This window comes from Phallusia mammillata, chromosome 2, assembly GCF_965637545.1.
Source record: "Phallusia mammillata chromosome 2, kaPhaMamm4.hap1.1, whole genome shotgun sequence".
Classification (NCBI taxonomy): domain Eukaryota; kingdom Metazoa; phylum Chordata; class Ascidiacea; order Phlebobranchia; family Ascidiidae; genus Phallusia; species Phallusia mammillata.
This window is the reverse complement of record NC_137253.1, coordinates 16,662,955-16,689,249: the sequence shown is the minus strand read 5'-3', so window position 1 is coordinate 16,689,249 and position 26,295 is coordinate 16,662,955. Positions and strand designations below refer to the sequence as shown.

At 35.7% G+C, this 26,295-nt stretch overlaps 1 protein-coding gene across 1 annotated transcript; it reads left to right on the top strand.

The window, feature by feature from the left end:
* The first annotated feature begins 2,485 nt into the window (after positions 1–2,485).
* LOC145213596 (uncharacterized) lies at positions 2,486–25,777 on the top strand. The gene is made up of 21 exons (XM_080081943.1): positions 2,486–2,660; positions 9,111–9,198; positions 9,273–9,410; positions 9,470–9,571; positions 9,642–9,707; positions 9,803–9,964; positions 12,755–12,880; positions 12,939–13,064; positions 13,145–13,270; positions 13,345–13,500; positions 13,976–14,073; positions 14,141–14,257; positions 14,376–14,560; positions 14,655–14,746; positions 20,776–20,859; positions 20,917–21,973; positions 22,037–22,156; positions 23,982–24,081; positions 24,164–24,256; positions 24,315–24,351; positions 24,422–25,777. The coding sequence occupies exons 1-21, from the start codon at positions 2,548–2,550 to the stop codon at positions 24,500–24,502; spliced, it is 3,267 nt and encodes a 1,088-aa protein (XP_079938069.1). The 5' UTR covers positions 2,486–2,547; the 3' UTR covers positions 24,503–25,777.
* Positions 25,778–26,295: the final 518 nt, after the last annotated feature.

The window sequence follows — 26,295 nt, the reverse complement described above, 5'->3', positions numbered from 1 at the left end:
GCATTTTGGAAAGGTACCTGGTGTTGGTCCGGTCGGACCACAATTTCTAAGTTAGTGAGATATCAGACCAAAGGGCCTTTGAAACAGGATAACAGACACGCTATAGCAGATATGACTAACTTGTCCCACTTTTACCCTTGTCAGGACGTTACAATCACTAACATATGTGCGAACAGTGAAAATGTCTGCAGGTTATAATGATCAAAGTCTATGTGAACTTTGATAGTGATTGGGTTATTTTAACTGGTAAAATGTGACGACGTCATAACATTTGTTAAAAACGTAATGCTGCACAATACGCAATTACAGGTTAAATAAAATCAGTTTTGGATCGTGCATAAAACGTTCAGATACATTCTCTTCCACCAGTGGAAAGTGTTTTTGAAACGACTATATCCCCCACCCCTGTAGTTTTCTCCACCAACCGCTGTGAAAGCAAAAATGAAATACATTAAGCAACTTACGTAGCATTTATTATTGCATGTCACTCTTAAACCTACACACTGTGTTTAACCGGGTATTTACTTTTTGAACTCTCGTGTGTAACTTGCCAAAATTTCGAGAACATTTTTAATTTGCACTTCTTTCAAAACGAAATTTCTGATTGCCACGTTAATTGACTTCTTTTAAAAGTATTTCCACAACAAGTTATGTCATAAACATAAAATCAAGGATTGTGCGCAAACAATCGCCTCTGTTTGTAATCTGCGATGAAATAATAGACACCCACATAGAGACAACTTGGTAGAACCGACGATGAACAAGATATAAAGCGACGTGGGGCCAGTGAGATATTTTAAATATACCTTTTCGTTTAAAGCAAAATTTTTGCATCGGAGTCCCCTCCCCTGGGAACTAATGACAAAAAACGTAGTGTTCATTGCTAACAAAGTAGCAATTTTTTTTTCTCACTGGGTTCGAACCTAGGACACTCCCGGGCAGGGTTGCCAATTTGGCGGTTTTGCCGCCAAATACCTCAAAATTGGCGTTTTTTGAAAGTAGTTGGCACCAAAAATAGCAACTGGCGGTTTGGCGGATATTTTTGTAAAATTTGGCGGTTTGTGGAAATGGTTGGCACCTAATTGTTTTATTTGGCGTTTCTGCTTTTTGCAAAGGTTTGCGCTTCTGATACAACAAATTACGGCTTAAATCCGCTAGCTGCGCCATTACAATGGGTAGGTTCTGTTTCATTGAATTCCCGTATACGTCACAGAAGCCCTTTTTGACAAATCAATGCAACAATTAAGAAAAAAATATTAATTGTGGGCTAAAGGCAGAGCTTGTTTGACATCATAATCATAAAGTTTGTGTTCCAGAAAACGTGTCAGCGCCGGCAAGTAGCATCGAGTTCATTTAGTTTAAAAAGTTCAACAATGTCGCCAGTCAGTAACGCCGTGGTTGGGAGGATTTTTTCCCTTGTAACATCTATTAAAACCAAAACTAGGAATCGAATGCAGTTGTACCTTCTTGATGCCATTGTAAGAATCAGAGCGGAGTTGATACTGTCTGGTAAATGTTGTAAAGACTTTGTTGCATCGCCAAAAATGTTACATGACTTTACTTCAGATAAAATATATTCTACTGAATATGGCAGTAATGATGTTACTGGTCTTGAAACTTTAATGTGAAAATATCACCAAACTTGTTGTTGTTGTTGTGTCGTTACACGTCGTTAATAGATCATGTTATAAAAGTGAGTGTCTGTGCTGTAAGGAGACTGATTGTTTGTGGCAAAACTGGCCATGTTAGGGAAAAAGTATCATCGCCAAGTAAAATGCTTAATTGTGAGTAAACAAAATCCTTAAGGCGGCATTTTGTGCGTATGCAGGGTTCAGGGCAAAAACGATGTTTTAGAGTGATTTTTAAAGAATTGTTGGTAAAACTAATTTAAAATGTACACCGCCAGGTGGTGCTCTTAGAACTTTCTGGTTCTGGCCGTGCTGGAGAATAAAGTTGCTGTTTTTGTAACTGCACGGTGTACACTGGTAAACGGTTATGCGTAGATATAATTATAAATTCTCTACTGACCAGATTTTAAGTATGGACCAGTTTATAATACCTATTTAGCAATATATATATATGATAATACTCGTTATATTGCTATTTCTGTAAAATTGGTTTGGCGGTATTTTTGGCATCAAACATTTTTGGTTTGGCACTTTTTTGTTGTGTTTGGCGCTTTTTTGAGAGTTTTTGGCACTATTCTGCGTTTTTTATCTGGCAACCCTGCTCCGGGGGACGAATCCCGATCATTTTTTATGTCTGTGTATGGGTCAGGCGCGTCAGACCATCCTGACCCCTTGAACAGTAATATAAATTACCAGCGACACCACGTGACAAATATATGCTGTTTGCTGGTTTAGTTGTTTTTTCTTCTTTTATGGCTTTAAAGTTTTAAACAAACAAAAAAAAAACACTCGGAGTTGTAAGCAACTAAGCATACCTTTACATTTTCTTGTAATGTACATCACTTTTTGTTTGTTTACAGCTGACTTATGAATGCATTGTCTTAGTGAAGCTTAAAAGCAAATGTAAATTTATTAGATTATGTCCCTTGGAAAACCTTCTTTGGCATATATTGGTCCTTTAAGACAAAAGCATCAATACCTACAGGCAGAAAAAAAATCCAAGCAACAGCAACAGTGGATGTTTGGAATGAGGTAAAGTAATATAAGCAATATATTGGATTAGGCTTACCCTGTGCTTGAATTCTGGGCTAAATGTACCACAATTATATTTTTTTTGTGAATTTGTTAAAATTTGTACACACTATAGGTTTACTAAAGACCAACCAATAATAAAGTACTGATTATTTGGAAACGGTTGGTTCTAACTTCTAAGTATTGGTGTGCAATATTTCTGACAATTGATATATTTAAGTCATATGTATGTTTGTTATGGGTCCCCTTTCCTTTGTTTTTTCCCCAAAGTTTGTCTGACTTGTTTTGCCATAAAATGTTCAATGGATTTGGATGAAACTTACACAGATGGTAGATATGTAGATGTGCACCCCTCCTTGTTTGTCTTCACCCCAGTATTTACCCCACTACAGGGTTCCTCTATTTCTCGACTTTTTTGTTCCTCGAGAAACGAGAATCTAAAAATTCATTTCTCGAGAATCTCGAAATTTTGGAACTTCGGTACTCTATCCCGCTAGCTCCCTAAAATGGTTGAGTTTTTAAACAGTGTCAGAATTGGCCAGAATTTTTGGATAGCTTGTGGAAATGCCATTTATAGGTGTGGACTGTTGTGTTTAACCTTGTAGCCCCAACATTTAACACTCTAGCTCCTTATGTTACTGGGCACTGCAAATGAAAGGTTTGTGTGGTGTAATGGTGTTACAAGGGCTACCGAACATATGTTACATGTGTTTATGCATTGCTTGTTGGACGTTTTGCGCCATAGAAGTTAGGGGATTGTAAGCAGACTTATGATGTTAGAAGCATTCACAGCTGTTGGTTAAAACACCTGTATAAACATTGGCGGATAGGGAAAACAATTTACAGGAATGTTAAATAAGTCATTGTGGTTTATGTTGTACTGGTTTGGGTGTAGTGTTACACCACTAGCCCTCTTAAATAGTGTTTTAATTGAATAAAATTTGGATACCTTGTAGAATATAGCATTTTAGACGTCGGTTGTTGTGTTCAACCCTTCAGCCCCAAAATTTACCCCACTAGCCCCCTAAAATGGGTGAATTTTTTTGACATCGTGCAAATTAATTGCATTCGGAGAGCATGTTGAGTTTGTTATTTATGGGTGTCGGTTGTTTTGGACAAACTTCAAACAATGTTTGAATTGAATTAGATTTGTATGGTTTGTACCTTTAAAAGCATGACTATTTAAGCCCAGTACAGATCACTGTGTTTTACCTTAATTATGGGTCCCCTTCCCTGAAGGGGACACATATTGATTTTACTCAAATTGTTTGTGTGTTTTTTCTTTATTATTATTATTTTTTTCTTTCATTTTTCTTCTCCCCAAAGTTTGTCCGACTCGTTTTTCTATCAAATGTTTGATGGATTTGGCTGAAATTTACACAGATGGTAGATATAGTTATGTAGATGTGCATCCCACTTTGTTTTTGTTGATAACCCCAGTATTTACCCCGCTAGCCCCCTAAAATGGGTTATTTTCTTCCCAAAGTTTGTCCGACTCGTTTTTCCATCAAATGTTTGATGGATGTGGCTGAAACTTATACAGATGGTAGATAAAGTTATGTAGATGTGCATCCCACTTTGTTTGTCCAAATAACCCTAGTATTTACCCCGCTACCCCCTAAAATGGGTGAGTTTGTAAACAGTGTCAGAATTGGCTGAAATTTGGATAGCTTATAGAGTATGCCATTTATAGATGTCGATTGGTGTGTTCAACCCTGTAGTCCTAACATTTACCCCACCTGCCCCAAAAGTGTAAAACGTATTTGTATGTTACTGGGCACCACAAACGAAAGATTTCTGTGGCTCAATAGTGTTACAAGGGCAAGCAGTTGTATGTTACTTGTTTGTGACTTTGTGGATTGCTTGGTGAACATTTTTGTGCCATGACAGTTAGGGGGTTGTTAACAGCCCTATGACGTAAGAAACATTAACGGTTGTTGCTCAAAACACCTCTAGTGGTCGAAAATTTAAACACTGGCGGATTGGGCTGAAATTTTGCAGTACTATTGATTGAGTCATTGAGGTTTCATATTTTTTTTAGTTTGTTTGTCGACCCCTATTATTTCACTCTACTAGCCCCCTAAAATGGGTCAGTTTTTTAAACAGTGTCGGGATTAGATAAAATTTGGGTAGTATGTGGGCTATGCTATTTGTAGGTTTCAATTGATGTGTTTTACCTTGTAGCCCCAACATTTACTTAACTAGCCCCCTAAAATAAATGAACTTTTAAAAAACGTCCTAATTATATGAAATTTGCAAAGTTTATTAAACATACTAAGTCCTCAAATGTTATGTTTTGCCCTGTAGCACCACAACTTAACCAACTAATCTCTAAAATGTGTAACCTTTTTTCACAATGTTCGAATTGAATGAAAATTGGACAGCTTGTAGAATTTGCTATTCATTTTTTGTTTTACCCCATTATGCGCTGGCGCCCACTTATGGGGAGGCGGGGAGGCGGCGCCTCCCCGGGTATTTGCGTCGCTGACTACGTCATAAACAAGTTTTGCGTTAATTTATGCACATACAGTTTTGTAGTAACTCTGTACTACTGCACAGTCAACGACTGCTTACGGTAGTTTGAACAGACAAACCTTTCTGAAAAATCAAACAATGCATATTGTTACGTCACAAACGTATACTTGAAGTGTTATATGTAGGGTTGCCATACCGTCCTTATTTTGAAGGGCAATGTCTTAGAAAAAGTTTTTGTCCTTATTTCCAACAACTGTCCTTGTTTTTGACTTAAGTTCTTATTTTGTCTTATTTTTAACAATTACAAGTCAAATCCCCGCTAAACCTAGACCTGGGCTGTCGTGAGATGCACTAAGTGTTTTCTACGAACAAGGAGTTGGAACAGAATGTTCCTGGCAAAAAGAAATATGACATGTGATATGTCAAGGCTCATGCAAAGATTTGTTCAAAAACGTTTGTTTCGTTTGACATGAAAGTCGAATTGTTCGTGTGTCCTTATTTCGAGTTCCATGTCGATGGCAACCCTGGTTATATGCAATGAGCCATTGGATAAAAACATGCAAGGAGTGTTTGCGAAAACTCGGTCAGTAACATCGACACAAATTGACATCGTTTAGAAAGGGGGTAGCCAATTTTTTTCAGGGTGAGCCGCATAGCATGAAAATGACATTGACGGCCACATAGCTTACAAGCGAAAACGCAGCGCCCGCAATTGTGGTCTACAAAGCGCTTTTGTGGGACCAGCAGGAGCTACATTATTATTAAGAGATAGCGCTACTGTCGAACAATAAAATTATCTGGCATAAATTACTAACTTCTCACTTATGTCATCACAATTAACAAAGAAAGGCAACTGTATACGCACAGTAACGAACGCATGGGTACTTTAAGTCTTGTCTGTGATGTAACAAACTGTTTTTGGATCATTTTTATGCGTCCTGTGAAGTGCAGAACTAGGTAAACTTAAGACCACATGTTGTTGTGGGTACACTTTCGTAGCAAATTAACTTTCAACGGTTAACTTGTTGTTTTCCAAGATATATATTTAGAACAAATACCTTCGCGGGCTTTACTTTGGTAATTGCTGATTTAAAATAAACTAAACTTAAATGCGTTACATGCAATTTGCTGTGTAAATAGAAAACATGGTTGAAACCAACCAAACGACCTAGAAACGATTATTATAATGGCTTTTTAGACGCATGTGCGCCTTGTTGCGTAAAAATAAAACATGCTTTGTAATAATTGTTCCGGGGAAAGAAAAAATGTTTACTGTATAGTTGGGTCGGCATCAGCTTCTAATGTATACCAGTACAGAAACACTGTAAAGGCTGTAACTTGCGACGTTAGGTGACGTCCGGGCTGAAAATATTTCCGTCTTTACCGAGCCGCCTCCCCGCCTATTTTAGCAAGTGGGCGCCTATGCCATTATGCCACTACTTACTCCTTCGTTTCTTTGAAAAAGAACGTTAAATAGGACATATATACTTCAAACAATACCTGGGGTGAATCTAAATTTATATAGTTTGTACTCTACATAGTATTAATATTTAAGCCCAGTCCCGATCACTGCGTTTTACCTTACAACACTAAACTTTCACATGGTTATATATCTCTTGAAATGCATTATCTACAACTTTGCATGTGTGGGGACCCATGAGTTTCTGCTTGCAGAAACAACTAAGGTTATAAAAGACAGTGGATGGTATGGGACCCAATATAAAATAAGCATAGGAAATATATCAATGTTTTAAAATAGGTTATAGTGTATATGCAAGGGCAATATGTGCTAAGCCACCCTTCTAGTTAAAACATCAAACTTTCTCATGGTTATCTCTTGATATGTTTCTGTAATTCTAACACCCATGAGTTTCTGCCTGCAAAAACAACAAAGGTTATAAAAGACTGTGGCTAATACGGGACCCATTGTAATTTAAGTATAGGAAATATATTTGTAAATATTGAAAAATAGGTTATAGTGTATATTGAATGGGAAAATGTGCTAAGCCACCTTTCTAGTTTTGTTTTGATATAAAACAGACTTCTGACTTTTAAACGGGAAAAATCATTACAATGCTTGTGTGGCAACTGATACAAACAAACAGATTTTTTGTATAATTCTAAACATAGGCACTGACTTTAATTTTTTCCCGGGTATGCCATATATATGACGTCACAAAATGATGTCATGAAATACCAAATTCATTTCCTGTCGCTACATATGATGAGACTACGTTAAAGCTTGCAGTATATAAGTTTACACACCATAGTTCCACTGCCAGGCCCTTCTGCTAGTGTTGCAATTTAACGCATGTTTGTGGACGGTAACGCGGTAACATTACAAAAAAATGGAACCCACTTGCCCAAATTACGGTGTGGCGGAACAATAAAGAGTAGACAAAAAAAGATTTAGGTCGGACGTCACCTTACGTCGCAAATTACTATAGTGTTTAACATTTACTTTCTCAGTAATAACTATTACAAAAATGCTTTGTTTTCATGCAACAAAGCACACATGGCCTAGCCATGAAAAAAATCGTTTTATAAGTTATAAAGTCGTTTGTTTCGTTTACAACATGTCGCCTATTTAACGCAATGAATCATATGTGACGCGTTATTAAATTTAAAGTTTAGTGTACTTCCAACGATGTCCTAAACTGCCATAAACTTTTGACAAGCTAGCACGTTAATTTTTGTAAGTACCAACCTCTGTGATATAACAATAAACGTTGTTGTTTCCAGACAGTCGTTGTTCTTGCGTTAAAGGCATTTAGAGCAAAGATTGGACTGCATTCTCAAAATTTAGTTCACAAACGCTAACCATTTTATCATGTGGTGGTTGTTAACGTATAACTCGGGCAGCGGCGTTCCCCCTTCTCCTGTAAGGGAGCACCAACAACTTCATTTTATTTTTTACCACCCTTTCAAATTCCAATGCTTCTTGAAGACGTTATGATTGTAATAAATGCGAATAATTCATGGGTTGTAAAACAATAACCGCGATTGAAATCAATTGTGTACGGTGCTTATTGGTTCGAATCAGAATAATTTCCACAAAGCATATAACGCATGACTAACGTAGGTCAGATTCTCGGGTAGGTGGCATACCCGTGTTCAGCGCCTATTATTCTAAACTTGTTCAACAATACTGTAAAATAGAAATCAGAATGCTTGCTAAGAATGGTTAAAGATTTCTGGTTCTTTGTTTGTGTGCGATTGTTGCTATGTTTTCTTGTGTGAAGCAATATATTCTTGAATCAACCCATATGCTTGCATTGTACTATGCCCATAATAAATAATGTAAATGTTTGACAACATTCGTGCAAGCCTTGTCAGTACATCAACAGTTTTTTTACTGTGAGTGTTAAAACCAAATCGATCACTGGCTGGACAAAGCTTCAACAGAGAAGTGATTCTATATGGCAAAAATAACCCAGTTTTTAACTTACCATTGATACTAATGCTGTTCATGGTACTGGTACTCATCCTATACTTTGCCTGCATAGGACCAAATACCAGTACTACAAGCGCAATATTGCCTATTCCCATCACACATTTGCTAAAAGTTACTTATACTTTTGATCTGCTCATTATTGCAACACTGTTTATTTTCTTATTCAGATGTTCCCTGTCACAATATGGCTAAAACATATATTTGTTTGTGTATTGCTTGGTGGATGTTTTTGCAGTTTAACAGTTAATAACGATTCCGCACATTATATGGGGACTTGGGATTGATACATTAATATCGGGCTAACCCTACTTACAATATAAGGTTGATTTGTGATGTTTGACTTACATAATAAATTATGTCACCTAATACCAAAAAATTAAAACATAGCAAATTTGTTTTCACATCATAAATAAAAATAATACATTTCAGGGATTGTTGCTAAATGCTATGGTTTGTGTGATGATTATAATGTGTTTTACATCAAAAGTAGAATGTCAACCAATAAATATTTGTTTTTTTAGCTTACCACTGCCACCTTTGGAAGGAAATGCTGATTTACATGTTTCATATTTACAGCAAGGAATTTCTGCCTACTTGGATTCAGTTCAAGTATGATATTTTGTATTGTTCATGTGTACTAACAATGCAAGGTAAACGTAAACTAGAATCATTGACATTTTCAGATGGTTTGCAAAGCTGGATCATGGATAGCAGAGGCAGTCTTTCTTCTTTTGGAAGGAACGGAGTGTGAGCCGACTGCTAGTCAAATGAAAGATAAATTTTCCGCTGTTTACAAACATGCCTTAGATTTAAACACACAGGTTTGTGTATTTCTTATTCTACTTCTGCACATTTGTCAATTTTTGTGTTTGTTACACAGGCTAAAAATGATTTTGCTCAGCTGTTGATGAATATTACACTGCCCAACTTTAACAATAACAACCGCAGTCAAGTTAACAAGTGGAAAAATCAAAACGCCAAGGTTTTGTTTTCTTTTTACATTTTTCAGCAGAATTTTATGAAATTGTTTTGTATTTTGTCCAAACATTCAGGTGCTGGAGAAGTGTCTTATTTGTTTAGAGAATTTGCACAATGCTGTTTTTGGGGAAACTCAACAGGTGAATGGTAGCCAAGATTTGCAACTTTACAATTGCAAATTGCTCTTTGAGAAGTAGAATGTTGAAAGGACCTTCAATTGCTTTGTGTTTTATAGAACAAATGTTCTGCTAAAGAAAGAAATGAAGCACAGGTCAATGATAAATGTAAGGAGATTGCTACAGAAGTTGTTAAATTGCCAGCAAACCAGCTGGTTTTGGAATGGAATCAACTAACTGATGTTAAAGCTTGCTGTAGTTCATGGAAAAGCGCCAAGCAGGTGAAACTTATGATTGATTTACTGTGCCCCCTCCCCCTTTTTCTGAATATTACAAGATTGTCGGACACTTTTGGTTAAGAAAATATTGTTCAATTTCATTCAAATTTACACACATGTAAATTTTTGCCGATAATTCGGATAATAAAATAACAATGCTGTGTAAGTGTTTTATACATTTTTATACCTATTTCGAAACCACGCAGTTAATGTGCAGTGATAGACGTAGCGAACAACTTCCAGTTTTATCTTAATTATGGGTTCTCTTCCCTGAAGGGGACATGTGTTGTTTTTGTCTGTATTTTTTTTCTGTCTAACGCTTGTTTGTTATACGCGTTTGGTTGAGTGCTTCAAATTTATTTAAATTTACACAGGTGTTGGTTATTAATCCAAATTTGATCCTCCTGAAGTTTGACCCCAAATGACCCAGCAGTTCACCCACAGGCCCCCCCAAACGTTTTTTTTAAACTGCTGTACTGACTAAAGAACATAATTTAGGAGTTTTCATACTTTGTTGGTTGATGCAATGTAAGGTATTCTAAAGCAGGGTTTCTCAAACTGTGGGTCGCGACCCCAATTGGGGTCGCGTAATATAATTTTGGGGTCGCGAAACTTTATGGGTTATTATGTCACAATACAAGGTATACGTTCGTACATTTATTGTTTAAATATCATTCCCGTGTATCCAAACTGCTCTAAACACATTTTGCAGAACTTAAAAGAGTATTACCAGCCTAATAGTAGTCATATGCTCCAGCCTTTTTTATGTCTATTGTGTGCAAACAATGCGAAAAAGCAGATACCACAAGCGACACAATAGATTATGACATCATAAAAACTAAGGCTGTCAATCTGTGTATCAAGTTAGTAATCAATTTGGGCTTTTTAGGCGCCATTAGATGGTATATATATCAAATATAAGTATTTCTTTACATCATATCTATGAAGGGGTCGCGTAGAAATTTATGTTCTAAAATGGGGTCGCAGAACAAGTAAGTTTGAGTAGCCCGGTTCTAAAGAATTTCTAACTTTTTATAGGATTCGCCCGTTTTTCACCCCCTTAAACCCCGAAATAATTGGTTTTAGTTTTAGGCCAGACATACAAGCCCTAATGTGCTGAAATTTTAAACAATTGTTTGCAGTAGGTTATTCATTTAGTATTTACAATTTTGCCTTAATAGGCAAAAAGTTCCCTTTACAGCCCATAATATGTGTACACTGTCAGTCAGATAGTCTCAAGGGAGTAATTCACTGGTCTACGATTAAGGAAGTTTAATGCAGAGCGGTAGTGCTCAGCTTGACATCCTGACAGATGTTTTACGAGACAGTCAAATCAGCTGTTTTTGCGCAGCATTGCTATGTCGTTTTATTGAGTTATCATGTGCATTTTCAGTTTTGGCGAAGGTTTCACACCTAAGAGAAAGTGAAAGTATTTTTTCCTTTTTTACTGTTTTTTTGTAATTGTATGACAATAATGATGCAAAAAGAATATGAACAAAACTTTTAAAGTTGGGTTAATGCTTTCTGAAGATTTTTCCTTAAGAGTCTAAGAATAACCGTAACATTTGTTTAAATGCGCACAAACACATGTGTGGGGACCCATTAGTTTTTGCTTGCAAAAACAATCATATGTGTAGATCCGTGTATAGTAAATTGGTAAATAGTACTGGAGAAAAATGGATTGTTCACTTGGAAATGGATGATAGCAAAAGCAGCATTGAAACTTATAAGTTGTTTTTAGAAGATACTTGTAATGCTACTCCAGTTCAAACAGAATCAGAGAGTGTTAGCGAATCTGATGTTTCTGTCTCTGATGGCAGCGACATCGAATATATGCCAGAAGTGTCAAAAAAAGAAAAATGTAGGAAAATCCTTGAAAGTGACAGTACCGAAAGCTCAGAGAAAGATGATGTAGCCACCACAAGTATTGAAAAAGATGCAAGTGAGACATCTCTCACAGAAGGAAAAAGAACTCTTTGAAGATTGATGTAGGAAAAATGCAGGAGAGAAATTGTATTGGCCAAAAGTGATGTCAATGACATTCCTCAAGGAAAAGCCAGGAATTTTATTTTTTAAGTACAGTTATACAGACAGTGAATTTCAGCAGTGTGTAATTTCAGAAAAACAGCCAACCAGGAGCTTTTCTTTGCATCAGGTTAAAATGATTTCTTTGCCACAACTATACAACAAACTTAATACCACCACACTTCCATCCATTTTTCCATGTCCTTAATGTAATAGTAGAAGAAGAAGAATGAAAAAGAAACATCAATTACCAAGCTTTAACTATTCCTGGGATACAATAATTTAATAAAAAAAAAATCTTGCACCATAATAGAAATTTAATGTATTGGGTTATGTCACATTTACATTCAGATAAAATGAAATTCAAACTGGGCTATGTCCAATTGGGGGGGGGGTAAAAAAATGGGGGCGCATTAGGATTGTGAAACTAAATTGGTCAGACAGACTACATAAAGGTTCTGAATTATGCCAAGTTTGAAAACAATAGGTTGTAAACTGTGGAATATAAAAGTACTTTGTATAAGATAAAATTGTTTTCGCCGTTTTCTCAACACACATTTTGGACATAACCCAGTTTTGTTTTACACCGACGATAAGTTGATTTTCCGATAAAATATATAAAAACAAAAAATCTGGATCAACAATAATGCTACTAAAGAGGTATTGCAAATAGTACTATGTAATAAACTTTAAATATAATATGGTAAAGTATATTTATAATGGAATTATGTTGAAAAAAATCATCCTACTTTATGACTAAATTAACAGATGACAGATAGTCTGAGGAAATCATCTGGGTTGACAGAAACAGAAATTCAAAATTTGTTGAAAACGTCATCAGTTTCTGATTCATACATTAAAAAATTAAACTCCAAAATATCATCAGGTTTAAAGGTAGGTGAAATCATGCATAAAATAGCATCCAGGTTGTTTCTAATTGCCACTTCTTTAGAATTATGAAACAACAATCAGGGCCCTTGCATTACCATTGATAAGCATAAAAGGAGCTTTTCATATAGCACCTGATGAGGCAAGAAAGTATTTGAAAAATTGTTGCAATTCAAGTGAAATCCAACAGGTATGCATGTGAAAATATGATTGTGAGTGATACGTTTAATTGCTTTACATTACGAGTTGTTATGTTGTTTGCTTTACCAGGGAATAGAAAGGCTACCTGTCACTCAGTTTTTACACTGTGAACTGCCCTTAATTCATTTTCAAATCTTTGACACACAAATACTGCCAGATTCATCAAATTCTGTTGAAAATTCCAGAGTTAAAAAGGTGCTGTTTTTATTTTCCAAGTAAATATTATTAAAATATTTGAAATATAACTGCTTTTGGTATCGATATTGCAGAAAGCAGTTTCCCAAATGGTTCAAAGCACAAATCCCAAACTAACGTTAAGTGAAACAGAGGACCTTACAAGTGAAATACTTGGTGATATTTGTCCTGCCCGATGGCGTTCTCATGTAAAGGCCACCTTGCAACTTCTCTTTGGAAATGCTGGATTGGTAAACACAAAATCATCATGGGTCTCTTTTTATGATAGGACTTTTATTGTCTTTTTTCTTTTGAGCACAGGTTTACTCGTTTGGTCAAGCAAGAGTGCTGTAATTATTTTAAATTTACACACATAACTCACAGCTGGCACAATTTTGGCCCCAGTTAACCCACAGGCTGAAATGTTATATTTTGAAATTGAATATACTTACTAAAGTACATTTAATGCTCTGTTGGTTTAAGTTTTGGGCATTTAGAACTTGTAGTTGGATTCACCCATTTCAAACTTTTCCAGATTAGGTGAATATTCGAGTTAACCGAGGTTTCCTGTATGTTGTTAAATGCTGGGTAAAAATCTGGGCCCAATTTAAAATTAGGTGACAAATGTATCAGTGTGTGGTTAATCATTAAAAATAATGTAGTATGTATAAATTAGCACATTATAAAAAGCTACCTTTACAGTTAAATAAAATGTTGTGCATTTAGGTGGTTTTGGATACACTCTCAAGCGACCATAAACAAAAACATCTCCCAACAATCAACAGAAAGGCATCAACTATTGTCATAGTGATTCCCTCTACTTGGTATTGAAATATGATTTCTAAGAAGTCATTTTGTGTTAATCTGTGGTCAACTGACTTTTTTCCCCAGGTGTATAAAAGAAGATCCAGGAACTATGATTATGCTTCACAAAGAACTTGATCCAGAGAAAACAATTATGAGTATACAAGTCCGTTACATTGCTGTCTACAACACCGATGATTTAAAGTAAGTCTTTTCTCTGAAGGTTGTGGAATGAATTGGTTGTGAAATGAAATTGATAATTCTAACTGGATTGTTAAGTCTATTTTGATGTTTTGATTTATGGTAAATATATGTCATGTAGATTTGAACCAGGAATATTTGTCGAAGTCAGTTTAAGGAATGCATTTGGAAAGAAGCGAAACACATATACATCTGAGTCTTTTTGGCTTGAAGATTTTTCCTCTGTTGACATTCTTGAAAATAAAGTAACAGTTAAATCGGTTCCCAACTTAAGTTCACTGAAAGCTGCAAAAGACCAATTTGAAGGTGAGTGTTGGCCTTGGAAAAAATGTAATCAACATACTACACCTTAATACTCTTCACACTGGTTTTATTTTGAAACTTGTGTTCTTTGAAACAGAAAAATCTGATACTGAAGAGGCTGTACAAGATGCTATTAAGCTTTTATCAGGATCGATTAAAATTCGGAACACCAAAAAGTTTGATGAAACGGTAAAATCACTGTACACACAAATGAATGATAAATTTTAATATGTTTTATTATGGGTCCCCTTCCCTGAAGGGGACACATATTGATTTTACTCAAATTTTTTTTTTTTTTCTTGTTTTTTTCTTCCCAAAGTTTGTCCGACTCGTTTTTCCATCAAATGTTTGATGGATTTGGCTGAAATTTGATGGTGATATAGTTATTACAGATGGTAGATATAGTTATTATGGGTCCCCTTCCCTGAATTTTTTTTTCTTTTTTTCTTTTTTCTGTCTAACGCTGGTTTGTAACGCTGGTTTGGTCAAGAAAGCGTGCTTCAAATTTATTCAAATTTGGACAGATGTTAGTTATTAATCCGAGTTTGGTCCCCGTGAAATTTGACCCCGAATGACCCAGCGGTTCACCCACAGACCCCCAAAACGTAAAATTTTTAAGCGCTCGTTTGTAACGCTCGTTTGGTAAAGAAAGAGTGCTTCAAATTTATTCAAATTTGGACATATGTTAGTTATTAATCCGAGTTTGGTCCCCGTGAAATTTGACCCCGAATGACCCAGCGGTTCACCCACAGACCCCCAAAACGTAAAATTTTTAAGCGCTCGTTTGGTAAAGAAAGAGTGGTTCAAATTGATTCAAATTTGGACATATGTTAGTTATTAATCTGAACTTGATCTTCCAGAAGTTTGACCCCGAGTGACCCAGCGACACACCCACAGGCCCCCGAAACGTAAATGTGTCTAACGCTCGTTTGGTCAAGAAAGACACTGTAGGCAGAAGTCCCAAGAGAGTACGTTTACGAATTATAGGGCAGAGCGGGAGGGCTCAGCTTGACGTCGGACAGACGTTTTACGAGACGTCGTTTCGGTGATTAGAAATCAGCTGTTTTGCACAGCAATGCTATGTCGTTTTATTAAGTTATCACTCACATTTTCAGTTTTGGCAAAGGTTTCACACATATGACACGATTTAAACCTAATAAGCGTGCTTCGGTTTCGTATATGTCAAGCAAAACTTTGTTAAACAAACTAAATATCAAAAAATAAACTTGACTTTTTTGCAAGATAAAAGTTTTTTAAATGCTCGTTGTCAGGTTGGCCGCTGCATGACCACGGGTTACTTAAGGTCAATTAGTAGGTATTACTAACACAGTTCAGAACTTTATTAGGCCATAACGTAGTGTTTTTTTTTTTTGAATCAAATACTCAAGGCATGTATAAATTAGGCTTAACAGTATTGTTGAACACCAAGGACGGCGTGCTATTGAAAATGGTGTCAAAAGGTCAAACAGTCGTTTGGTGTGTGCACCCTAAAGGTTACCACAGGTCAATGGTACTCGTTTTGCGAAACAAAGTTAAATGAAAAACTCGTTTTGCGAAACAAAGTTAAATGAAAAGTTATGTATACACTTGCAGCAAATCGCTTTTTAATTGTCTGTAACACAACTGTTACAGCTTTCTAGAAAAAAATTGTGTTTGAAACCCGACCTTGGACGACAATATCTGGGTCAAAGCAAGAGATTAAATTGAAAGTATTTGTTTCGTTCTTTTTTAATGTTTTTGTAATTATACGACAATAATAGTGCAAAAAAATACAAACAAATTTTGTTATTGTTGGGTTAATGCTTTCTAAAAATTTGTTCTCAAGAATTTAAAAATCACCGCAACATTTGTTTACCGTAAATCCGCACAAACACGCGTGTGGGGACCCATTAGTTTTTGTTTACAATGTGTAGATCAAATGATGTGTATAGTAAATTGGTAAATATCGTATAGAATATATAAAATGGAAGTATATCAGAAAGCCACCATTCTAGTTTAGATGTGCATCCCACTTTGTTTTTGTTTATAACCCTAGTATTTACCCCGCTAGCCCCCTAAAATGGGTATTTTTTCCCCGAAGTTTGTCCGACTCGTTTTTTCATCAAATGTTTGATGGATTTGGCTGAAATTTACACAGATGGTAGATATAGTTATGTAGATGTGCATCTCACTTTGTTTTTGTTGATAACCCCAGTATTTACCCCGCTAGCCTCATAAAATGGGTGTTTTTGACCCAAAGTTTGTCCGACTCGTTTTTCCATCAAATGTTTGATGGATTTGGGTGAAATTTACACAGATGGTAGATATATTCATGTAGATGTGCATCCCACTTTGTTTTTGTTGATAACCCCAGTATTTACCCCGCTAGCCCCCTAAAATGGGTGAGTTTTTAAACAGTGTCAGAATTGGCTGAAATTTGGATAGCTTGTATATTATACCATTTATAGGTGTCGATTGTTGTGTTCAACCCTGTAGTCCTAACATTTACCCCACAAGCCCCTGAAGTGTAAAATGTATTTGTATGTTACTGGGCACCTCAAACGAAAGATTTCTGTGGCGCAATAGTGTTACAAGGGCAACTAGTTGTATGTTGCTCGTTGGTAGGTTGCTTGGTGGACGTTTTTGCACCATGGCAGTTAGGGGCTTGTCAACAGCCCTATGACGTCAGCAACATTAACGATTGTTGCTCAAAACACCTCTAGTGGTTGAAATTTTAAACATTGGCGGATTGGGCTGAAATTTTGCAGTACTACTGATTGAGTCATTGTGGTTTTTTATGTATTTTTCAGTTTGTGTGTCGAACCCAATTAGTTACCCTACTAGCCCCCTAAAATGGGTCAGCTTTTTAAACGATAAATAGGACATACTTCAAACAATATCTGGGGTGAATCTAATTTTATAGTTTGTATTCTACCTAGTATTATTATTTAAGCCCAGTGCCAATCACTGTGTTTTACCTTACAACACCCGACTTTCTCATGGTTATCTCATGAATTGCATTATTTTCAACTTTGCATGTGTGGGGACCCATGAGTTTCTGCCTGCATAAACGACTAAGGTTATAAAAGACGATGGCTAATATGGGATCCAATACAAAATAAGCATAGTAAATATATTAATGTTTTAAAATAGGTTATAGTGTAAATGCAACAACAAAATGTGCTAAGCCACCCTTCTAGTTTAACCTATGTATTATCTAAAAGGTGACTTTATTTTTCTCCTTAATTGCTTCTGCATGTTTGGCATGAAATGATAGATATCAGGGATGAACCGAAACAGCAAATGCTCTGTTTAGTCGAGCACTGAGCATCTCACATTACTGCTCAGTGCTCGGCCGAACACTCTAGGTGCATTGTGACATCACAAACATTCCCTATTTCACGCTAGTTTTGTCTTTACATCACCCAATGGTGTATTAAGCTTTAGTACGCGTTTTTCTGCCTAATAACGCATTTAATAAAACAGTCAATTTTTGTCATGGATACCCTTTCACAACATTTGTTTTGTATGTTAGCAGGTCATGAACATATAATTTTAATGTTCAGGTCAGTTTGTGCAGCTGCTCAGCCGAACACCGAGCATCTAAAAAAGCCATGCTCGGTACCATGTACTCTGGTTCTGGCTTGGCTATGCCCATCTCTAATAGATATGGATAAACCTTTTGTTTTGTACAAATTAAATGTTTTTCTGTATAAGCAGCAGTATTGTGTAGGCAACAATATTGTCACCCAATGTTTTAGGTCAGGGGCCCGCAAATACTTTTGGCGCGACCCTAAAAAAATTTCTCTAAATTATTGCGACCCAAGCATTTTGTTAGCATGTAAGTTTGTGGAAAATACTAAGCAACTAGATATCAATACTTAGACTGCTATTATGCTTTTGTCAGTTGTTATTTTCTTGCACAAAATAAAGCGAAACTCAGCACATAAAACAGTAGGTAAACGAACGTATTTATTCAGCAAAATGGTAACAGAAAAGCATGACTGCTTGCGCAGGTACGCTTAACTTATTGCATTGTTACATAGACTGTATGTAACAGTTACGTATTCATATGTAACAATGCAAAAATAATTAGGTTGAAAAAGCAGAATGTTCATTAATACTATAGATGCGATGCTTTTAATCATGGAAAATTTAAAATATTTTGCGACCCAGACCGGAAGGTCTCGCGACCCAAATTTGGGTTGTGGCCCACTATTTGCGGACCCCTGTTTTAGGTGCATAAAAAAGATTTGTTCGATAAGCTGACCTTGAAAGAGTGGTTCAAATTTATGCAAAGGCTGGACTAGAATTGAAGTGACTCACACGTATTTCAAATTGATCCCAATAAATTTGAGGCTGGTGGATTTAGCAGTTGCTAATATGACTATACTAATACACTGCACATCATACAGGGGTTTCATACTTTGTTGGTTGGTGAACAGAAAGTATTTGGAAGCATTTTCTGTTTCCATGAATGGATGTGTTATTGATTAGTTACTTTAGTGCCTAGTAATATGTGCTTTAAGTAAACATCTTAAGTTTGGTGAAAGGTTGTATATCTCATTATTTTGAAATAATTTGTCACATGACAGTTGAGTTTTTCAAAGGCAAAGCATTTGTTGTTTAACATAAAAAATGCACTAGTGGCAAGTATAACTATATATATTGCTCATCATCACTGAGGCAAGCAGATGGTGTCATCAGTTCTGTTTATTGTCCACTTTCCAATTGACAAAAATGAATAAGTGAGTTTAGCAAAAACAAATTTTCGGAATATTCTACTACAATCTACAACAGTAAAAAGTGCCTTTCTCAAATGTGATTCATTTGTTAAGTTCTGCAAGGTCATGAATGTGTTAAAGTTGATTACAAAGAGATGGAATTGTTGCCAACTGTTAAACTGTTTGCAATTACTCAAACCTAACAAATGATTCTCAGTATTGCACAACAATGATTAAAGATTTGTCAGCAAACAATTTTATGTACATTGAAACAATAAAACCATTTAAATATATGTGACTTGCTCATGAATTAAAATTGGACAAATGAAAAATCAGTTTAATTACTTCAGTAGTTAAATAAAGGTAGAAATTTGCACAGCAACACCACAATCAACAATTAGATAACCCAAACAACAGGGAAGACCTAATTTTTAAATATGCCTCTCTGTTATTATTTAACATCCAACAGACGTTTTTAATTTAACAACTGCATTCATGCTTTAAAGTGTAGTACTGCAATATCAAATGATTTTAATGGTATTGATACTCAAACTTTTATTAAAAAACATGTTCCAACTTTTTAACTTCAAAATTTTACAAAACATGTTCTGTGACATGATTTATATTTAAGGGAATTGTACAGAAACATCAAAATAAAAGTCACATGACTGCCTAAGTCATTGGTTCTTAACCAGGGGTACGTGTACCCCTTGGGGGTACAAAGCATCAAAGCAGGGGGTACGACATGCAGGGTGAAATTATATGCTATTTAGGCATATTTGTGAAGAATGCGCAACAAGGTACTTTGTTATATGTTTAGAACGGGCTAGTTTTGTCCTACTTAGAATACTGTTTTCATGCATGCATTCAACACCCAAGTTATAAATACACTAGGCTTAATTCCTATTATTACAATTTTATTACTTCCGTTGGCCATTGTAGACAGGTGGTACGAGAAAATTTTATGAAAGCTCAAAGGGTACGAGCGCAAAAAAGGTTAAGAAACACTGGCCTAAGTGGTACCACCAGACCCTAACATGAAAAGACATGTATATTGGGTTTTATGTGTACATCCAGTACATGAATGGATATTTCATAGTAATTTGACCAGTTTAGGGACTAACAGCGTTATTATATGGTTTATAATGGTTGGTGATGTAAAATGATGTTTTAAAACATATTCTTTCAAAGTTTGATATCCTTTTTATAAACTTGTTTTTGCGAATATAAAAAAATGCTCCATTATAATATTGTTTGTTAATTTGCATGACAATAATTCTGATAAATGCAAGTTTAACAAAATATAACGTAAATGTGATGTAGTACTTATAAATTGGCAACAAACAGAAGAGCCAACTTTCTGGTTGCTGTTAGCAGCCCAACAATGCAACTAGTCGTGTTGAGAAGCCGAATGTAGCGATAAAAACAATACATTGATATGTTGTACAAATATTACAAGAATTATTATTCATTTTGTTGCCTGAAGAAATATTTTTACACAAGCACATGTTACAGAAAACTTCATCAGTTGCGGTATCACCAGAGGAAAAACAGTCATCTTTACCTGCCAACCTTGATTTATCACCATCAAAAAAACAGGTGATTTTTTCACACACTACAATAGAATGCAAGATAATAAATTTGTAAATTGTTTAGGAAAAACATGCTGACCAAGTTGATGAGATCAAATCAATAAGCAACAAACAAACTCATCAACAAGTTAAAGTAACACGCAGCGCTTCCCACAACTCAAAGTCTAACTCACTTCCTTCAACATCACAGTCAAACAGTTCACCAAATTCGAGGAGAAGTTATAGTCAACGACAGTCTGGACCTAAGTCTGCTTCATTTTCTGCCTTTGATAAAAACACAAGGATGCATGTACCAAAGCCTGTTATTCTTGTTCGAAATCCGCAATTGGGAAATGCTGCTGCGCTTACAGGAAGTAGTTACTTGCAGCAAAATCCAAATCCAAACAACACAATTTTTTTGCAACCTGGTTTGGCAAACTTTCAGCAACAGGCCTATCAAACTGTAGTTTCCCAGTGTCTGCCGGCAGATACTGGAGTGTTGCAACGGTCAATGTATATTCAATCTCACCTGCAAAACTTGAGACAGTGCCAGTTGACAAGATCTCCTTCCCCAGTAACATTTGTTCGAAATCCTCATCCGGGAGTCATTACAACAGCATCAGACAATCTTGCTCAAACTTTGCTAAAGTCACAGTCAGCTACTGACTTGGCAGCTCTACAAGGCCTAAAGGCAGTTCAACAGCAACAATTTCAACAGCAGCAACTGATACACCAAAAACTGGTAATTAAGGGAGGCACAACCCAAGATTTTAACACAACTGATGCCCATGTTTCATCCATCCATGGCCCCAATGTTTTTCAACCCAATCGCATATTTCAAGCAGGTGTTGAAAGACAAATTGTTGACAATAAAAAACTGCCCCGTCAAAATTCTGTGTTGTCGCATGCTGTTGATAGAAGTGGATCATTGAATTCAAATATGATTATGACTGATGGTGGTCAAGATCATCTACAGGAAGTTCACTATTCCCAAGAAGTGAACAATGGTCGCAATAGGTTTGGAGATCATTTAGCAAATCATTCTATGGCAACCTCATTTGCACAATCCCAAGGAATTTTAAAGGGATCCCAGGAATTGCATGATGGTGGTGATATTATAAATCCTAAAATTGACAACCTTGGTAAGAAATTGTGAATTACAAAATTTGTGCCATTAAATTTTTGTATTGCAATGTTAATTTTAGGGCCAATTGGAAGCCCTGTTACCGCAAGGCGAAGAGGGGTATCCTCAGATGAAACTAAAGGAAGCAATACTTGGCCAAATTTGAAGAGCCAGATTGTTGCAGACTACACTCTTCCAATTGGTTATAAATTGGTTTTGTCATTATTATTTATGGGTCCCCTTCCCTGAATGGGACACATAGTGATTTTGTCGTTATTTTTTTCTGTCTAACGCTGGTTTGTTAAATGTGTTTGGTCAAGAAAGAGTGCTTCAAATTTATTCCAATTTACACAGATGTTAGTTTTTGATCCAAATTTAAACCTACTAAAGTTTCACCCTGAATTACCCAGCAGTTCATCCACAAGACCCAAAAACTTATTTCTGGTTGTACTGACTGAAGTACATAATCTAGTAGGAGTTTCGTACTTTGTTGGCTGGTGCTATGTTAAGTATTCTAATCTTTTTTAACTTTTTATTGGATTCACCCATTTTCACCCCTTAAACTCCGAAATGATCTGTTTTAGTTGTAGGACAGAAATACAAGCCCAAATGCACTGCATTTTTGAACAAATGTTTGCAGTAGGTTCCTCGATTAGTATTTAAAATTTTGCCTTCATCGGTCAAATGGTTACCTTTACAGCCTATAATATATGTACACTGTCAGTCAGATAGAAGTCCCAAGGGAGTAATTCACTGGTTTACGATTGAGGCGGTTTTATGCAGAGCGGGAGGACTCAGCTTGATGCCAAGCAGATGTTTTATTAGACAGTCTTTTCGGGATTAGACATCAGCTGTTTTTTTGCAGCAATGCTATGTCGTTTCATTAAGTTATCTCTCGCATTTTCAGTTTTGGCATAGGTTTCACACCTAAGACGTGATTTAAATTTGATAAAAGTGCTTCAGTTTTGTATATGTCAAGCAAAACATTGTTGAACAACATAAAGATGAAAAAATAAACTTGACTTTTTTGAAAGCTGCGATAAATGGTCTTTAAATTCTTGTTGTCAGCTTGCCCGCCACATGGCCACGCGTCACTAAAGGTCAACTTGTAGATATTACAAACACAGTTAAGAACTTTTCGTCATCAACAGAGCTTCTTTATTTTTGACAAATCGATTTAAGAATCAATACTTAAGTCATGTATAAATTAAGCGAAATTGTATTGTGGAACATTTATGACTGCATGCTTGAAAACAGTGTCAAAAGGTCATTAAACATTCGTTTGGCGTCTGCCCAGTGAGAGGTTACTACAGATCACTGGTATTCGTTGGAAGTGTTTAATAGGTTTACACGGGCGCAGTAAAAAACACTGCTGTACATACAAACATGTGACAATAATGTTGTCGTTGAAATCAAGCTGCAATTGATAATATCTATGTTAGTGTGTTATAATACTATGAAGGATTATACAATAGCTTCACTTGTAGTTAGGATTGCTACCCTGCTGCTATGTAAAGTAGTCAATCAAGTGTGGCAGTATATTTTCTAACAAAAGTAAGCTGATGTGTCATATGGTTGTTGTTAAAAAAAATCTATGTGTCACCAAAACCATGTTAGAAGTGCCTTATGAGGTTACTTCAGGTCAGCCCATGGGTATTGCAAAAACAGTTTGTCATACTTTTGCTAAAGCTTGACATTTTCATTTCGCCATAAAATGAACTCATTAATAATTAGGTTTCCCATAATCTGAGCAAGGAAATTAGAACCAGTATTTGTGTATAAAACATTACTACGTTTCGACATTTACTTTTGTCATCAGCAGGTCGTACTGGCTCTGATTTTTGTGCTTAGATTTAATAAAACCGTGCATAGTGCACCTACATCCAGCAAAACATTGGAAGTATGCCAAAATGGTGTGTGTGAATAGTGAGCTCAATACAATAATCATAATGGTTATATTGTTAATAATGTCCTTTTTTTCAACTGTCTTTGTGTGCTTTTATTCAACTTGTAATACTTGTTCGCAGATGAATCAGATTATGTACAGTATGTGACTGACATTAAAAATGCCTTGCAAAGAAAATCAGATGACCTAAAAGATGCAAATTGTTTTAGTGATTCACACAGGTACTAAATTGCACACTAAAGATTTTTAAATATTTGTTTGATGTTGTGATAATTATATACAAGCCTGTGTCTGTTGTTATAGAGTTTGGTCTCAAGCTGATGATCAATCAAAACAAGAAGAAAGTTCTTTCAACTTATTTTCTACTCCCGACTTAGTTCAACATGTAATGCCCAAGTGAGTAGATAGTCATGTAACATTACTTTACTCACATTAATTTGTATACCTTTCAAAGCAAATCCTACGGTGGAAACAACAATGCTGAAAGTGCAGTAAGTTTTCTACTCATGAAGTTAAAATTACAATTTTAAACAAAAGCTTCAATCATTATTAAATTTATAGAGTAGATGTTCAACTTTGGAATCTAGCTCCTGGCAGCCATGGCAGATATGGCCATCAGAAGAAACAGACAATTTAAACTAAAGGCATCCCATAAGGATAAAGCAGAAGCATTTGTGATATCCTACTAACCTTACTTGTACCTGTAAGGAAAATCAAAATGGCTTTATCTGTATAAACCAACCATATTCCCATAATAATCGCTGGGTGAATTTTATTCAATTTGGTGATGTAGTTTTTACTTAAGCCAAACCTGTGTTGTTATAATATTTATTTGTTTTTCGTGAAGACTGTAGGTATGTAGCTGATTTTTTTTAAATGTTACCTTTTGAACAAAGTTCCTGCTTCTGTAAATGAATAGTGTTCCTGGATGGGATAAAAAGCGTTGCATGTTGTTTAAAACTTGTTTTCAATTAAGGTACAAACAGAAAAAAAACTGTCATAATTATTGAACTAGTCACTCATGTGCAATGCCGATACATGTCCTAATGTTTGTGAAATGTAGATGATTTTATGTTTCAGACCAAAATGGTTCTCATGGTGTGGTTGATTTATAATTTGTTTGACCTGAACATGTTGAGCATGCTTTGGGTGTTTATTTGTTTAACTGCTGGCAGAAATTAGAAGAATACATTGTTGTATCCCCACAATGGCATTTACAGATATAAGTATATTCACAAACACCAAAAGTGCCTAACTGAAGTTTCTTTAATTATCAATTAAAAACTTGCTTGTGTTTCTCAAAATGTCTAATGCTAACATGTGGATTAATCATACCTGAAGTTAAATTTGTTACCGTATTTAGCTTTGATGATGAACATTTTGACAACAAATGTTTTCTTTATCTGCCAATTAGTGTTACTTAATGTTGGCTTGTATTTTAATTACCTTGCTTACTGTCCTTCCGTAACATATACATTAGCTAGTTAGTTTTTTCTAAAAACATTTCCTCAAAGACTTTATGTTTGACAACCTTGATAATGAATTTTTGGCAGCAGGCTGCTTCGATAAACTTACAGATATGCATTAAAGTCTAAACCTCTGAGAGGTATTATTGTGGTTTGTTTGTTAAATTCCAACTAACTCTGGCAACCGTATGTCATCATTATATAATTTCAGTTTCTGTTGTGACATTGTTGATATCTATGCAACATTTATTAGCAGTGATGCACTGAAACAGATATCAAAAAGATTGGTACAAGACAATGTGGTGTCAAAAGTCATCAAGAATAGTATTAAAAGAAGTTAAAAAAGTTCAAAGAGATTGTTTTAAGAAAACTAAAGGTTCATTGCATCACTACATACATATGACAAATTTATATCTTGCTTTCCAAGTGTTAATAAAATTAAGTAAACAAACGTGTGACTGCTTGCCATATATTGGAAAAATTGTGATCGCAGACGATAGCGGTTATTCGGTTTTCAATTTGCCATGCGTCCTTGCTCTATAAATAGTTCACAATCGCTTTTCAGAAAAGAGTTTAAATTTTACGCTATTTCAGCCGAAGTAGGGTTGCATTGCAGTTCATGCACGTCATTCAAGATACGGGAATATGCTAATACAACTGGTTAGTAGGTTTGTTGTGGATCAGTGTTCAAAAACAATTGTTCAGCAATGAAAATTTGTCACAGCTTATAATCAAAGCATTTACCATGAAAAAGCATACCACTCGAAGTTCTTACGGACCAGCATCATGCCGCGGCCGGTGGTTGTTGTCCAAGTCAAATGCAGTTTTTAAAAGCAAGAAATCGAGGGCCGTGAAAGGGCTTTGGTTGGCTGCATACGGCCCAGGGATCGTACTTTGGAGAACCCACTAAATCAGAAAATTTTGTATTGTAAAACTACAGGCTTGGTCAATTAGGTTGTGTGTTGATTT

Bases quoted from the DNA above. Each gene is read 5' to 3' on its own strand.
- LOC145213596 (XM_080081943.1), top strand. From the start codon at position 2,548: ATGTCCCTTGGAAAACCTTCTTTGGCATATATTGGTCCTTTAAGACAA. The intron at 2,661-9,110 runs GTAAAGTAATAT...TTGTTTTTTTAG, and splicing joins CAGTGGATGTTTGGAATGAG to CTTACCACTGCCACCTTTGG. The intron at 13,065-13,144 runs GTATGCATGTGA...TTGCTTTACCAG, and splicing joins ATTCAAGTGAAATCCAACAG to GGAATAGAAAGGCTACCTGT.